We start from the raw sequence: 17,513 nt of genomic DNA on the forward strand, positions 1-17,513 counted from the left end.
TTTCCATCTCCAGTCAAAATCCCACCAGTGACGCAATGGGATGCGTTACGAAGTAGTGGTAGTAAACAAATTTTCCTAATTAAACTTGTTCCAACCCAAAAAAAAAACGGAATGGGAAGTTTAAAATGAAACACCATACAAAAAAGCAAAAGGGCAGGCAAAAAAATAAAAGCAAGATAGCCAACAAGCTTCATCGCAAGGGTAGAAGCATTTCTTTTCGGCAGCAACCGGCAGACTTTAGTCGGGTTCTGTTTGGGCAGATATTCGACAAGAAGCTGAAGCTGCAAGATAAACCAGATTGTTGCCAAACGAGCTGTAGTTAAATGCGAGCGATGGAAGAAGCGACAGAGGTCGGTAAACCACTCCCCTGCTCTAAAAAAGCTTAATTAGCTAAATGTTTGCTTCATGCTATCTACCAGCTACGGTCAAGATGGAGGACTACTTGGTGAAAAGGATAATTAGTTCCCCAAGGATTGTGGGCATTTGTAGAACGTGGGACTTATCTTGAGCGGCTTTTTTTTCTTGTAGCTGCTGTTTTACATTAAAGGTTGGGGTTTATGTACATTTGTTTCGTTGCAGGATATTTTTTTCTCGCCAATGCAGTAAAGAAAAAGCAGATGGCTGGTCATAGGTAAGGTGTAAAGGAGTTCATTTGGAGGGTTGTAAATATTTGCTTAACAGTCACCGGATATGAGATTATTAGAAAAAAAAAAATTCCATTCTATTTAGATTTACAATGTTGCCCACTAATTGTATCGCTCGTTTAGTGTTTAAAAATATTAATTTCAGCTGTCAAAGTAGAATTATTATTAACGAATAATATAAAACACAACCGATACTATCTCGTAACAGACCGTTTTTGTGTTTTTGTGAGAATTTATAAACCTTTTTAGACTCAAATCTTAACCCAAGTCATGAAAACTTTTTAATAGCCTCATAGCAACGTTATTTTGTTATGCATATTGCATACTTCGTGGCGCTTTTTCACGTACTTTACCACCGAACGCCAGAAGCTATGCAATTAGCAATGCAAATCAACGGTGTTTTGATTTTATCAACAATTGGTTATCTTCTACTTAAGCTACAAGCTGATTACTAATTAATATCCCAAAAAAAAAAACATGTTAATCTACAATCGATGCCGGTACGAAATTAACCAATAAATATAAGCCATACTTGAATGCCGAGTATCCGCGCTGTTTGGCAACCCGTTCCAGTATTAGTACGTCCTTGCCATGTTCCTGTAGCCGTAGCGTGTTCGCTTCCACATCGCGTAGGATACGGTTGAAGTGTTCCTTGTCCACGCGCAGCAAAAGACAGTTGTTCTCCTTCAGCACGATCGTGGCCGCCCTGAGACGCGTGTATCATTATGCGGTAGTTTTGTGTGTGTGTGTGCACGCGCGTGTATTGGTTACCCCATAGAGAACAACAATAATTAAACCCAGTTAGGCGTGTGGTGCCGATTGTTAGGATCGCCAAAACGGGGGCGTCACAGTGGGATGAGTGTGTGCGAAATCCAATCCGAAAGGAAAAGCGGTAGAAAGATAAGAGATAAAGGTATTGCGTTAACATCATTAGCTCGGCACCGTTAGTGGCTATGCACGGGGTTAGGAGGAGCTATTTCTAGGGTGGAGCAGGGTGGAAAAACACGACACAAAGAAATAGACTTAGATGCTAATTTACGGCAATCAAGTTCCTCTCACCTGGGTGCGTCGTTGATGAGTGCCAGCTTTCCAAAGTCGTCTCCTTCCTTGAGCGTTGCAACCGTTCCCTTACCGTGGATAACTACGTCGACCGAACCTTTCAACAGGATGTACCACGATCGTCCTTCGTCACCTTGGTTGAACACTAAAGCACGGAACGGAGTAACGAAACGATAAGTCATACCAAAAGGCATCAAATTATCTTAGCCGAACGCTTTCCGAAACGAGCTGAGGAAATTGATCTCTATTATGAGAAGGATATTGTGGGATCCTGTTACCGTGCCGGTGGTCTCGAATTCTCCTCGGTAATTAAGTTAAGCCTCAATCCGAAGGACAATGTGGGGCTGCTAATGACACCATGTTTGCAAATGCTAAATGCCTCGCTAATGATGCGAACAGTCACGAATGAACCCCTAGGGTACAACTATCACTAATTTCACAGCTACAGAAAAACTTTCGCATATGAAGAAGATCCACCACATGTATGAAGCACTTTGACGGGAATTTGACGTGCTGTGTGTGAAGGCAGCAAGAATATCTCACTCGTCATCAGTACATTTCAACACCGAAGAAAGAAACCGTACCATTTCTAGCCGTGTGAGTGCGATCCTTGCGACGGTTGTGGTTGAATTTCAACGAAGCATGAAGGGAAATTTATGACATTCCGTGGTGTGGAATAATTTATAGTTTCATAAGTCCCGCAACAGTACCAAGAGCGGCAGATTGGTACATCCAAACCGTACGGCTTGAGCTCAAACGGAAAGGAAATGCCAACTGCCCGTGCAAAAGACACGGGAGGTGCGTAATAAATGCGACCCGAGGTTCTGGCGGGCTAGTCGGACTGCCGACGTACCGATCGGGGCACTGGTACGAATGCGTACACGTCGGGGGGTTTTAATTAATGGGGAATGTTTTCATGTGAACTATTAAATTTATTTACTTCCGCCGGACGTGCCGAGTAGTGCGATGTGTGACCGTTGCTGATGCACAATTTGATGCTTCTTTGAAAAGCTGCAACGATGTTTATTTCGACTAGTTAAGAATGTTCCAGTAGGTAATGTTTTTATGGTATTTCATTTGTAATCTTCAAAATAACATTTCCTTACACCAGACCAAATTATTAGCTGTCTACAGTTTAGCCTATTTACAAAAGTATTTGGTTCAATATATAGAAAACGCCTTAAAGTATGCAATCTGTAACCATAACGACGCTTTATTAGTAGGGATGGGAACAGTTTCGGAAAAAAGGAGCGGAACCGCTCCAACAGGTTCGAACCGTCGTTCCAATGAACGATAGTTGTTCCAAAGAGCGTTATTTGGAACGGAATCAGTAAGTACTTGAAGATCTGAAGACATTTTTTTAACCGTATGTCGTTCACTCCGGGTAAGGAGCGGAACCGTTCCTCCAGGTTCGTTCAGGTATTTCCCATCAGTATTTATTAAACCTTGCCTAGACAATTATGAAACAGCTCATAGCTTACGGATTTATTCCACGATATGGAAAGCATATGTACCAAAAATCCAACTTAAACGTGAAACTTCCAAGGCTACTGGACAGAACTCAACGTTTACCTCAAAAGATCTAAAAAAAACAGGTAGAATCAATAGAAGGGAAACTGCACAGTGTTGTGCACACGAGATGGCAACTTTGCTTAAAATATATGCGGATTCTACGTGACATAGTTGGCAATATATTTAAATAACCTCCAGAATTGTGAGACCTCCTCTATTTTCATAATTGGAATGTAAATTTCGCTTCTGATGCTATTATTCTTAAAGAAACCCAAAAACATTTTTAAAACGATACGCCTGAAATATCCTTTTTAACCCTTTTCTGAATGTAAAGTGTCTGTTAGTTTTACGATAAAGTCGATGATGATGGTTTTAGAATTCTAAGCCGAAGGGATATGGATCCTCCCTTTTTGATGCAAACATGGGCGCGCGAAGAGGAGTGGGACACACACACTCTCGCTCCCTTTCTCTTTACGGCCATTGCAAAAGTTTTAACAAGGTCGAACGCTAGAAAAAACAGCCAATGAATAATGATGAATGTCTCTCCTGTACATTCCTCTTAACCTTTCGATCCGATCTCCTGAACTGCGCTGCGACTGTTGCAAGAAGTCTCACAACTCGTCCCATCGGGATCGGGGGAGGGTTTTTTTTTTGCTACAAAACATTGCAACCGATTCTTGGTCTACCGGGGGCGGTTGGGCTTCTACCAAAGCCAAGTCAGTCTCCCGAGGGATGGAGCACTTCGGATGCGAGGCGCGTAGACATAATGATTGATGGATGTTCGTAGCCGAGAACCACCGTCACCGTGCAGAAGTAATATGTTGAAAAAGTGCCGTTTTACAGAACGGTGATATGGTGGTGGCAAAAGGCACCAGATGGTTTGGAGCACCTTTTGTCGTTGTGTTAAGTTGTACAGCACAAACAGTATGTTAATCATGATTGGCAATTATCTACGATGCTAGGATACCTTCCTCGCGTTTACGTTAACTAAACTCTTGAAAAATACAACCCCCGTTTGTCAATAGTATCGTCTCTATGAGTCACAGAGAGTCTAGCAAATTGCCATACAAACGAATACGCCACTCAATGAGGTGGAAAATTAAAATATCAATTCCAACCCCCGGTGTGTGGATGTGTCGCACCAAAGTCGTAAGGATCTGTACCGTGTTTGGGTTGTGGAACAAATGAACATGCGACAGTCGGTCCTGAGACAGTTGGGCGACTCGGGAACAATGTCATTAGTCGAGCACAAATACTATTTCAGCCGGAAAAGGTTTTGCTCCCCTTCGTGCTGTGGGTAAAGTTCTCCGAAAGGAGAGCGGCTTACGGAAGCATGCTAGTACTTACATACGGTGCCGGCATGTGCGTGTGCTTCGAAGACGATAATGGAGGCCAGCTCCCGCTTGATGGAGGTTGACAGGTGCGACAGGGCGGCGATATGTAGCAGCTCCTCGTAAACTAGCTCCAGCTCCTCCTGCGTTCGTTCGTGCGATCTGCGAAAAACGGGAAGACAGTCGGAAATAGTTTTGCAGCGCCGGAAGGTTGTGATTATGTGCAGTGAAACGTTTGAAAGAATGTGCAAACGGTTGGTTCATTTGCAAGTATAATACGCTTGTGCGGGATGAAGATCGCTCAGGTACTGCCAAAACATACTCTGTTTAATTCTCTAATGAAGGACGGTTACAATTAACAATTCAAAAGCAGCCCAGCTAACCTTCATCGTTCGCATCGTGTAACCCTTGGCTCGACCCACATCCCGGCACTTCCAACAAACTCATCTAAACGAATTCTCGGGGAAGGACGTTCTTGCCCAACATGCACTGTTTTAATCGTTCCGAGAACTTGACGCACTGTATAACCACCCCAAACATCAAGACCATCGCTTGATCCCGCATTTTAAGTCACCTCAAAGTGGGAGTTTTAATTTGCGTAAAATATTTGCACTATCGAAACGCTGTACACTACGCAAATGTTTATGCTGCTGGGCATTCGTCTGGTCACACGATCAAAGTGAGTGAGGAAGCTTTTTAGCAGGAGCGAATGCTGGCGGCCGTCACAAAGTTTGCAGCACAACTTCAACTTCTGCCAATTAGCGATTTGTGTAGAAAAGTTCGCAATCATACGAAGAGCAATTCATTAAATTTAATTGAGCATTTTGGTGTACGCGGATATGGCCAAGCATTCGGCAGTGAAAGTATGTTCCATGACAAGAGTGAGGGCAGCTCGAGAGTGATGAAATTTAATTGGCTTGATTGGTAATATTTACTTCACTTTCGAAGTACAAATCATGTAATGGATGTTTCTCATCAGAATTTTTAGAATAATAAAGTATAAAATAAAAAAAAAATATATTGATGACATTGAATCAAGAAAAGCGGATCCTGGTGTAATGATAAATATGCCTTCACATGACTTATTTGGAAAATATGCATTTACACCAAGAAATTTGAAATTGCATAATGTTAGGCGCAATGAAGTCAATTTACAAAAACCCATTTCCGAACAACATAAAGCGAATTTTATTACAAATTGCCTACCTTTAGGCGCTGTATAAATACAGTTTTGCCTTTTATATACTCCGTGTGCAATTAACATGACGAAACTATCTTTTCAAAAGAAGTCTTCTCTCGTTTAACTACATTCGTTTCTTCGAGGTAAACTCAAAATTATATCGACGAAATATTAAAGAAGATTATTTGCAAAAGATTTATCTTCCCAGGCAGGAATTCCGGCGCAGACGTAGTGTCTGACTCACGATCATAATTTACAGTCAGCAGAAAATGTATAATCGACAAGATGGTATAACTTTCGCAAAACGCAATGATGGAACATATTTTCAATGATGCATAAAACCGATACACCAGCTCACTGTCATGCCAGTCGCCCACCCTTTACGATGCTTTTATCCCGGGGAAGATAGTTTTTACAGCGCACCCTTCACTGGAGTAACATAATATAACATTCGATAAAGCTATCGGAGAGCAGTGCTGTTAAAAATACCACCAGCCTTCGTTGGCCATCCATCCCGCTGCTGTTCCGTTTCTCAAACGATAACCAACCAGCGCAAAAATTCAGTCTACAACATTTGCCATTTTACGCGCGTTTTTCCCACGCCTTCGTCATCGTTGGACGACAGGGCGAACGGGAAAATGTATTCTTCGGGAAGGGTTTACGGGTTCGAAACTAGTGGTCGAAAATTGAGTTATAAAAGAACGATGAAACGAACGGAAGTAGTTGCACCAGTGGTCGCAAAGTACGTGCTGTAATAAAATTGCCATCAACGGTACGATAAAGTAACACCGTGAAATTGTGACCGGGTAGCTTTACAGGCCAGAACCCATGCCTGTCTGATTGGGGAAAGCAAAGGGAGCTTCTTTATTTCGGCAAGAATAAGACACGGTTGAGTAGATAAATGTATAAATAATTGCAACCCGAAATATACCGTCTCGAACATCAAGTGCCCGAACGGTGCATTATAATTTCAGATGCAACAGTAAACATTCGACCACTGTTCGTTATGTGCACGCGACTGCACCCTCGGCGTAACGTGCCACCGACGGAATGTTAAAGCGTCCGAAAAATATGGTAAACATGGTTCGGGGTTATGGTGATGCAGGGAAACACATACAGCACGGTACTTACGGTTTTCTCAAAATCATACGGAGCGTTGCATCCGGGCCGCGATGCAGTAGCGCCGGAAGTGCCTCCCGGATGTGATCGTTCGCGTGGTTAACGTCGTCGGACGTTGGCGCACCGCCAGCCGTACCGTCCTCGTCCGACTTGAAGCGATACAGAAAGCACTTGTCTTTGAACGGTTGCTCTTTTGCCACTGTCGAAATGGAGAACGGAGTGTAAAGAAGAGAACGGAATGGTTAAAATAGACCGGACGTTCTTTGGGATCGCTACGGAGAACGGAAGGGTGCAACGACAAAAAAAAGAACGCCCCCATCCGCGTGGGTAAACGTGCAGCTTAACTCAACGGTGGAAGGAGAATGATAAAAATGCTGAAGTCACAGAATCCCGTCGAGGAATGCTTGAGCACGGCGCTTGCTGACATTGGCAGTTTGCACCAGCCCAGCAAGTGGATGTTGAGCAAAATCTTGCAATGGATACCGGGTATCGCTATCCTTTCCCGAGCGAGAATACCGGAAGATGCACAGTAATGACGATTTCATGAGCACTGTACATTTTTTCTGTTAGTCGTTTCGTTAAGCAGCACGGGGACAGTTTAACATAACCGCAAGGAAGCTTACCGTGGCACAGGACACCCTCCTCCAGTAGCGCCTGCCACATACCGGCTGCCTGCGTTCGCGTGTGCACGATCGGTGAGAGATTCAGCAACCATTCGACCAGCTCCGTGCCGGGCGCACATTTCCTTATGAATTTTCCACCCACCTGCAGGAGAGGTTCGCGCAAAAGAAAACAAAGGTGTAATAAGTAACGGGGATAACGAATTCGCGGTATGTTGTGCTGTTGCAAACATTACTATCACCGCATACGAGCGGTCTTTTGCGAGGTGTTTGTAGCATCAACGCGTGTTTGCGTGTTTGGATCATATCATGTACACACACAGCCCATGGCACTATAATAGATTGGACCCGTGGGATATGTTCGGGAATCATCCTATACGAGGGTGGTTCACGTATTATTTACCTTTCGGTCCTTTAAACAGCTTGTATTGTCTGACACTAGAAGAGTCCGGAGGGCCCAACCCATGCGGGACATTGCGGGGCTTGGTATCTGTAACGGAAAGGAAAATAAATGAGTGATGATTAATTAGCAAAATTAAGGACCGTGAAACATTGCAGGTTTAGAGGCGGAGAGAATTAAATACAACAATTTTCAGCTTGATTGCGCATCATATTCACTAGTTAACTCCTGAATGTATGCTATCCACAGCGCTTATTGCGTACTTTCGTAGCTTATTGTGGACTTTAAAGTGGAGTTTGACAACAAAACCACATAAAACATAGTAATAAACAATCTCTTTGCTAAAATTTCAGCCTTTTATTCTGTGTTCGGTAGTCCTAACTGTTAGAAACTAACACATTTTCAAAGAAGATTGCATACTTTTAGGCGTGAGAAGGTAAAAACGAGACAAAGCGATGTTATACTAAACGGTTTAGTTTATCATATTCAAACTATTTTCAAACGATTTTGCTACAAAAAACGATGAATAATTGTAATCATCCACGCATATCTTGCCTATGAATGTGATAACATGGAATATATTGCCAAAAAATCTAAATATGGTCTAGCGTGTAGAAATAACTGATACTATAGACTTTGAACCGTTGATATTCAATTCTATCGCCTTTTATTAACATTCTATCGCTTCCTAAGCAGACTCAGTGGAACAATTCAAACATTTTGCCAGATCAAAACGGTTAACACGCTTCTATAGCAAAAAGGAGACGCTATTCGGTAGCTGGAAAAAAAACATAGACAGAAAAGACACAACCACAACAATCAGTAAAACAATAACGTTTACACTTTGCTCCACCATACGATATGGGTTATCTGCCATTCTGTCGAAGCCATGAGGGAAAAAAATTTGCATATTTTAAAGGGCATGGACGGAAGCGGTGCGGTAAATGTATGTTTAAACAAGCGTAGAAACAAATGCACGAACGATAGAGATGAAAGGTAAGCAATCAAACCAGTGAAAATGAAGTGATCCAACGAAAGCAGAAACTTGGACACACATACACACACACACTCACGGACACGGACACACAGTTCAACCCCTCGGTCCTTCCTGTGACCACACTAGACGCGCTAAAAGGGGTTTTTCCTGCTTCCTGCTGGCATATCCGGACGATCGTTTCGCTTTTACGAGGCGGCCGTAAAAGGAACCGAAATGAACGTTAATTGTGTTTAATGTGGTGTGCAAAAGTTTTACCACCAAGTTTTTGTTTTATGGGACTGCCTTTGCCTTTTGTGGGTTTCATCGAGGGACACAGAGGGAGTGAGCGACAGAAAGGGTAGCCGTGTTTTGGGGCACCCGCTTTTTTTTTTTGATGAGTGAGTTTTCATTGGAACGAAGCCCATGATTTACTGTGTGATTTTGAAAACAATTTGTGGGTCCGGTATGGTATGTGGGATTTGGTTGGATTTGTTGGTCAAAACAGTGGTCAGATGAATACTTTCTGACAGTGTGGATGAATAAGGCGTACACGGGTTCGCCTTTAAAGTGAATCGGAATTTTAAAGCTTTAATTAACCTAAAACGTTAAAAGCTACGAAATTTAGCGCCTAAATGTATGCAATACGTAAAGGTACTACAGATTTCTTCTACCACGCAAACAATTTTGTTCCTTTTTTCCGATTTTGGCCGTCTTATCGTTGCTTCACACCATTTACATATCAGAATTGAATTATACTATCGCTAATGAGACGATAGCGTCAGTTTAGTTCACGCTTAAAGCTGACGTGTTGGTTTTAAACTTTTGCCTTTTGCCTAGGCAAAACGCGTCCACGCCACGGATAGTGACGTGAACGGGGAAGGATAATCTACGATCAAACCATGATTTGGTCTTTGTTACGGGGTTACGAGCCGCTTGTCGAAAAGGCGAAAGTTTGACCAAGCCCCAAGCGGTGCTGAGCGTGGTTGGTGGAACTTTTAGGCAACAAGTCAATGTTCCACCCTCACATGCACGCAACGCCATCAACCACCAAACCCCACGGATGCCGTGGTAGGTACGGATTGATAAAGGGGAAAACTTTCCCATCGATAAGTTCGGCAAAGTGCCGTTCGCGGAACAGGTTCGTTGACGGTGCTTTTGCGGTATTTAATGGAAAGCTTGAGCTGGGAAGAATTAATACACGCCGAATGCAAGTCTTCCGACAAAAGGGAGGAGCCGGCAGTGAAGTGGATTAATTGAAAATTCAATCACGCAGCTCGCGCGAAATGGAGTAAAAGTTGGTGCGAGCACGAAAGGTTATATTTTATCAATTCCTATTCACGTTATGATGCGAATATTTTCACCACGTTCAACCACGAGAGGGTTTTGTGGAGCGTTTTTCTTGGAACCCGTGCGCAGTGATTGTGTTTGCTGGGAGAAGACAAACTTTTGATCCGTTCACCCCTATTTCCGGTTGCATCCTTCGTTAGCTGCTTGACGGGACGCCATTCGGTATGGATTCTTTCCCCACATCTGATGTCCTACCGGTCTGGGGTAGTGGAAATGCAAATCTGAACGATTAAATATTGATCGACATCCATTAGGGGTCAGTTGCCAGTGAAGCAAACAGAAAAGCTCCCGTAGGCGAGCACAGCAGGAATGTGCAAAACGAGATTCCGGTTCATAATCACTGAGGAAGAAGGTTTATAAGGACCGCTCGTCGTCGTCGGCCATCAACCACTAGCCGTCGTGAGATGTGTGCTACCGATCTAACTAACTCAAACGACCTCCTCCAATTGGATCCGATCGGTTGTAAGGACGTTTTTTACCTTCCACTGCTCCAATCAGTTCATTCGATCGGAATCCTCCGGGAACGGGGAACTTGTGGTTGAAGTTTGAAACGCTTTCTCCGGAATGCTAGACGCAACATGTCACCGCAGGGAATAGAGAGCAAATAATAATACCGCACCGCACCGAGATGCTTGCAATAACATCGTCAGCAGTGCGTTTTTCATCCTTCATCGAGTACGTCAAAGGCGAACGATTAGACGAAACCATCCCATCAGTAGCACCTCGTAAAAAAGCTTCCACCCGATAGCAAAACTCGATCCTCCTCATGTTGGACTGCGGTCCATGTGATTTTATCATTTTAATTGGTTTTCGATTGCACCCAATTGATAACTGCATTCGGCAGAAGAATTCATCGATGTAGCGATGGCAAGAATGGACGGGGCCAGGAGCAAACCTGCATCGTTTATTTATACCACAGCGTACCGAACCCGATGTCGGGTGCAGAACATTATTTAGACGGCACGAACGAATGGACTAATTGGTTTGTACGGGTTTTATCTTACCGTACCAGTACACATGTATTTGGTTTTTTTGCGATAAAAGCATCATATGGGTTGTGGTTATTTTAAGATGCAACGATTACTCTTTTTCTGAGTAATATCGCCTAAAAGTATGCAATTCATGCACAAAAGAGATAAATAATGATTTTAGCTTAGTATATTCAAAGGTATCAGCCTGAAGTTATGCAATTCGTATAACATAACAATCTCTTTAGTATTTTCCTGTGTAAATCAAGAGCTGGAGGAGGTTTTTGGTACTTTGTCGGTTAGAATCTTTTTTGTCTGGTATGAATTTAATAATAAAACATGTAAACGTTCCTACTGAAACTAGGAATCATTTGAATGAATCTTTATCGATTTATGGACATTTTAGTTAGCTATAGGATCGATATCTGCAAAGCCAATTCCAACGAATCCCCCGCTTGGTAAAACACTCATTTCATAAACAATTAATACAGAGTGAGATTGAAATGAATCGACACGGTACAGTTTTATCGACCATTATACTGCTCTTTTAGTGCCATCTGTTGACGTTTACCATCGATCAAATGTACGTAAACGTAAAACCACAAACATAAACAACACTGTGCGGTTGCATTATACGTAGTGGCGTCGATGTTGGTGCTTAAGTACAGCAGCGTTTCTATTTAAACAACCGCAACAATACAAACTCCAAGCTAAAACAAATTTGTAAAAAAAATAATTAGAACCCTGCCAGTGGTTTCGCTTAATCACAAAGTGATAATTACGTGACACATTTCGTTCACCTCAATGATCAGTACGTGACCCTTCGCCAGCATAAATATACGCCCTCTGGTTCCCTTTATTGCCGAACGGTTTCTATTGTTACTCCCTAAAGCTCCACCTCCCCTATTCGCGACGAGGGAATTTCATTTCGTTGTAATATAGCGTCAAATTGCAAAATCAAACACGCACACACAGACGGGCAAAAAAAGTGGAACGTGAAATGGAGTGAGCCAAAACCACAAACCAACGGCAGGGACCGTGGTGGGATGGTTGCAAAATTGCAACCGTGGCTTAAATGGTATCCCGCCGGCGAATGGCCGCACGACGACGGGAGGTTTTCATCGTGACCGAAATGCTCCACCGCAGCGGAGAATGATGATCATGAGGACGATAATGGCGGTGGTGGAGATCGCTTTGCACACTACGACGAATACCGGCGACGACGACGTTGGCCGTCGGGCAAGGCAACCAATAAAACAATCCTGGCGATAACGGACGATGGAGCAATAATTAGCATTCGTATTATCCGCGTGCAATGGTTTCCTGGTTTTATTGCGTTAAGAGTCGTTACTGCGTGGTGTCTTCCGATGCTGGAGCTGCTGGTTGAAGTTTTGGTCAATGCCTAAGGCCTTCCTCGGAAAGCGTCGTCCGTTGGGGAATGTAAGATAAGGACAAAACACTCAACGAATACAAGGGGAATGGGAACAGAAGCAAATTTCAGAAGCTTTGTTAACATCCACTCACAGATACGCACCCCAGCAAGCCAAAATGATGAAGAATGATCCCAACCGGCCGGCTCGTGCTCTTTCGCTCTTTAAGCTTCGATCGGCTGAAGGATAACGGTCGAGACCGATTTGGGAAACTTTCAAAATCTGCAGTTGACAATGATTGCGGTTCGTCTGGTGGGGAGGCTTATCTACCGAGAGGTGTTTCCCCGTGAAGTAACGGGAATGATTTGATTTCCATCGATAAATGTAAAAAAAACTCCCAAGTATAAACCGAAATCTGAAGCCATGAGCTAGTGGTTGAATGTTATGCTTTTGCCTTCCCTGCAATGGTTGCTTCAATCTTTCCGGCAAAGGTGGATTCCTTAAACCGCGCACAATATCAGCGTAATCCGTGTAACCGAAATTTATGGCACCATTTGTGAAAGGGCAATGGATAATGTTCGTAACGCCTAAAACAGCCAACCAGCACGCACTTGGCCAGGTGTTACGGTAAATGTCGTTATCCGCGTGCCGACCTTCTTCACGCCGCGCCGGACAACATGGCAATCGATGGAGTTTATGTGAGTTTTGTGTGCCCATTTGCTGGATCGTTTAAATTCCCAGGCGAGCCATTGCGAGCATCGAAAAGATTAGGTTGCGTCTTAGTGGCCCCGGTTTTAGCAAGTGGCACGCTAATGCAAATGATGCGAACTTTTTCCGCGTGCTTCGCTGATAGTGGGTTATGTTTGTATGGATTGGATTACGGTAAGCTCCTTTAATGTTTGACAAGCTTAAAGGGCGGAAATGAGAATTAAATTTTGACTTTAAAAGAATTCTGGAAAACCTTGGAACCTTTCATTAGCTAGCGGAACGATCATAATGAATCTTTACGATAGCAGAAAAAATGGTATCATAAACATACATAACAATTACATGACTTACTACCCAAAATTGGATGTGTTGCTAGGCAAATTGCATACATCGAGGCTGATTAAAGAGTGAATACGCAAATCGCACGGCAGAGCGCCTAAAGCTATGCAATTATCATATAATTGTTATGAAATTATTTAGAAAAAAGTGGGGAAAATTTTATTTTAACTAAAATGCTTGTTTTATAAAGTTATACATTCTTAGATCCGCTTTATCTAACTTCCTGTAATTATATCGCACGAGCTGCTAAATAGCAAATCAGATGGTTCTACGCGTATGCTCACGGAAGCTTTATCCCCGTGGCATCGTGAATTCCATCGTTGACTAAAGACCCCATTAGTACCCAATCCGGACTCGCACACTGCAGTACCACATTGAGGTGCACTTCCGGAATCGAATGCAAGCTTTTATTTTGCATTCGCTGGTTGTTTGTTCTGTGCATTGCATTACTTTTTTTCCCACACGGTCTCAATCTAACCGTTGGACGGATGGTGAAAGAAAATCCCTAAATCCTGCCCGCGGCTAACAACTGTTGCGCTGTAGCGCAACGTGTTTTTTAATGGCCGTAAATCGGCACTTGGCTCACCGGGCGACCGGGACAGTATGGCACAGGGCAATGGATGGACATGGCCATCCATGGACGAACCCACGTACGAGCTTACCTCCGTAATTGGTGCGGCAGGATTTGGATGATCCGGGCTGAGCTGCTTTTTCGTTGGCGACGGTTGCTGCTGCACGCTCGTCTGGACCGTGCTGGTCGTCTGCATGCTCTGACCAAATCCTGTTTGTGGTGGTAAAATGGTAAAGAGAAGGAGAGAAAAGTTCCCAACGGATTAATAAACGTGTGCTCAACGCAACAGATCTTGCTTCAGGCGTAGCGATGTGATGGGTCAGGTTACGTCGTAGCAAACAGTAATTAAATGCAATCGAAAGTACACTGTCTTGATGAGCGTTTGAGAAATAATTTAGAATTATACAACTTTACAGAAATAAACAAATAGCATAATGTATTAAATTAACTAAACCAAATGTCACTTTTTTGTCACCGAAAAGTTTACATTACTGATTTGCTTTAACATCCGATTGGCACAAATAATCGTTCACTCCACACTCAACCAAAGCGCCCAATCATTATTATTCAATTCCCCGCCGGGGTCGAATCTCATCCACTTCGCATTCAATCTAACCACAAACATTGGTTTCAAATAGTTTGGGAAATGAGTTTTCTCTCGCCCAACGCCCTCGCTTAAAACAACGACTAATCCACCTTCATCCGACACAGTACACAGTGTTGGCGGCAGTGAATCTGCTGATAATCATTCCGTTCGCCGACAGCCGCTCCTAATGCAGCAGCAGCCGAAATTAGCTTCTGGTAAAACGTCATTAGTGTTCGGAAATGCAAACGCGGCTCACGGAAATCGAACGTACATAATTGCACAGATCGATCGGTTGTGAGTTGAGTCGATAATTAATTCTCCATTAGAGCGTGGTGACATTTTCAAAAGGTAACGTTCTTTTTTTTTCAACGGGGAAACACATTCTCATCGTTTAGTGTTAGCAAATAGAGAAAATTCATACTTAGCGCCTAAAGTTATGCATTCCACTTAACAAACTGTGTACTTACCATTTTTTAGCCTACAGTTCGTGATTATGTCGTTCATTAATTCTTTATTTTTCTGCAACGAATCAAAAGAAGAGCAAGAAAGTAGTAAATCAATACGGTTGTTTGAAAAAATTAATCCCATGTCGTGCGTGCATCAGCCGATAATAAAGAAACATGCTTCAACAGATTACGCCCACCGTGTACAAAGTGCAAATAATTATAAGGTATTTATATGTTGACCCATCGGCATCGGAACTTGTTTGCTGCGTAATTCGGTGTAGCCGGTCGCCCGTCACGATGCTGTGCACAGTAATGAAATATAACAACCCCCGCAATGCACATATGTATAATGATGAGCTTCAGGATCGTGTTCGTTATCGAACAAACACGGCCAGATATGCGCACCGTTTCCTTCCTGCCGTTACTGTCAATATGTATCGTGTAAGTTTTATTTTTAATAAATAAACCCATCCTGAGTGTAAATTGAATCCATCGCTCCAATTGCTTGCCGTTGCGCTGTTTCAATGAAGTGATAAATTGATGAGCTGGAGAAAAAAAGCAACGCAGGGAAATCCCCTGTCATCCGTTCGTCGAAATGGTTGTGGTGGCCCCGAAATAAACTCGCTCCCGAGCTGCATCTCGGTCCCACCGGTACAATGAGCTGATATGTCACATAATTCAATCACACTGCTGTTCCGAATCGAAAGCCCAACCGACACAGCTGTATCCCTTCTGGGGACGAGATTGATTGGAAGAAATTGTGAAAAATTGATACCGGTTCCTCCACATGTCAGCCTGGTAACCCTTTTCCATGTCGGGGGTTGAGGGTTCACCAGTAAGCAGATCGACATGCACATGATGATGTTGTACGGGCAGAGCGAACATGAGCTGTTACATGTGTAAACAAATCGGTCGGGACGGAAAGACATCCAATTGGCCGAACGATAAGCCGTGCCGGAACTGCCCCCGACGGGGGTTAGGAGAGCAAAACAGTACACTGAACTGCAATTACACCGTTCAAGTAAACTCATTCCGTACGGTCATAAATCCACTTCTAATTCGATCACCGATGTCAGTCGGCAGTGTCAGCCGGTTGGGAAAGCGATATAGGATGAGCGACAAACGGGGAGACTCTCATCATCAGCGGCAGCCCCACTGTTACAGACCACCGGCACAGCCACCCCAACAAATGTCAGCATCCCGGATCGGGCATGGCCATGAATAAATCAGCAAAAGTGCCATTCGATCCACCATAGCGCTGTGCAAATATTCCGCAAAAATAGAACACTTGACACGATGCGAAGCAGCGCTGGCTGGAGTGGAAAAACGAATGGAACACATCGCACCGGTTGCCACCGCCCGTATGTGCGGGGTCCGGTTGATCACACAGAAGAAAGTATGGAATCAATCTGATGAAAATATCATGCAGCACGAGCGTTGCGTTCCGCCCTTTTGTGTACGGCTTTCGCATGAAAAGATAAGTGATTTTATAGAAAAGACAGGACAAAGAAACTGATGAAACTACCAGCGTAGCACGTATAAATGATTGTGCGCTGTATTTTATATCACATTTCCACTGCTCAAAGCATTTACCTTTCAATGGTTCTAAGTGAAGGAGCGGCCAAACAGCATGCCGCTTTCCACTGCCAGCAGGAAAAGCAGATGCACAAACACCATTGCCATGTGAGAGCGTTCTTGCATCCAATCTAAGTGGAAAACCGGTCTCCACACCGGTGCAAGGGGATACGGCTCACCCGGTTGGATTACTTCCACACATGGAAAAGGCAGCGCTAACGGCAAGTGTCTTCGTGCCGCGCTGCCAGGAAGACTGTGCACGGATGGAGATAAATGCAAAACAAACCAAACCCGAAACCGAGTGCATGCTAAAGCGCCCGCGGGAAGAATAATCCATCATCAACTGTTTTTTGCCGGAGCTGTAATGAGAACCGAAGCAGTCGTGCTGAATACGTTAGGGAAGTTACTGCGTGTGTGTGTGTGTGTTTGCTGAAGTCTGTGCAAACATGAAATCAAGATCTGTTCGAGGATGTTACTTTGAAAACAATCGACAGTCGGCCGGTGGAGGGAGCGCTTTTTACCATTTGCTTTCCCAGCGGCTGAATGGGAGCTTTTCAGATGGAAAGCGCAAGAATGACACTTGGATTAGAATGAGGTAAAGCTAGCACGAAGCAGCGCCTTGCTGTACGGTTTGAATTCAAAGGAACTGTTTAGCATGTGGAAGCTGGAGCGTGCCGTTGGTATGCAATGCACCTGAAGTATTTCAATGGAGGTTTTGAGTGTATTATGGAAACTTTGGAAAAACAATTTCAACTGATGGCC

The 17,513-nt window shown here is 43.6% G+C and overlaps 1 protein-coding gene across 1 annotated transcript in view; it reads right to left on the reverse strand.

Moving 5' to 3' along the window:
* The window catches only part of LOC128715911 (rap guanine nucleotide exchange factor 4), an 88,735-nt gene that overhangs the window by 16,926 nt on the left and 54,296 nt on the right, over positions 1–17,513 (reverse strand). Inside the window, exons 5-12 of the mRNA XM_053810832.1 lie at positions 15,198–15,249; positions 14,236–14,354; positions 7,869–7,955; positions 7,469–7,610; positions 6,858–7,044; positions 4,563–4,708; positions 1,704–1,848; positions 1,177–1,350 (exon numbers count right to left, since the gene is read on the reverse strand). Of these exons, the coding sequence (XP_053666807.1) occupies positions 1,177–1,350; positions 1,704–1,848; positions 4,563–4,708; positions 6,858–7,044; positions 7,469–7,610; positions 7,869–7,955; positions 14,236–14,354; positions 15,198–15,249 (1,052 nt within the window). The remainder of the gene's footprint in view (positions 1–1,176; positions 1,351–1,703; positions 1,849–4,562; positions 4,709–6,857; positions 7,045–7,468; positions 7,611–7,868; positions 7,956–14,235; positions 14,355–15,197; positions 15,250–17,513) is intronic.

This window comes from Anopheles marshallii, chromosome 3 (genome assembly GCF_943734725.1).
Source record: "Anopheles marshallii chromosome 3, idAnoMarsDA_429_01, whole genome shotgun sequence".
Lineage (NCBI taxonomy): Eukaryota > Metazoa > Arthropoda > Insecta > Diptera > Culicidae > Anopheles > Anopheles marshallii.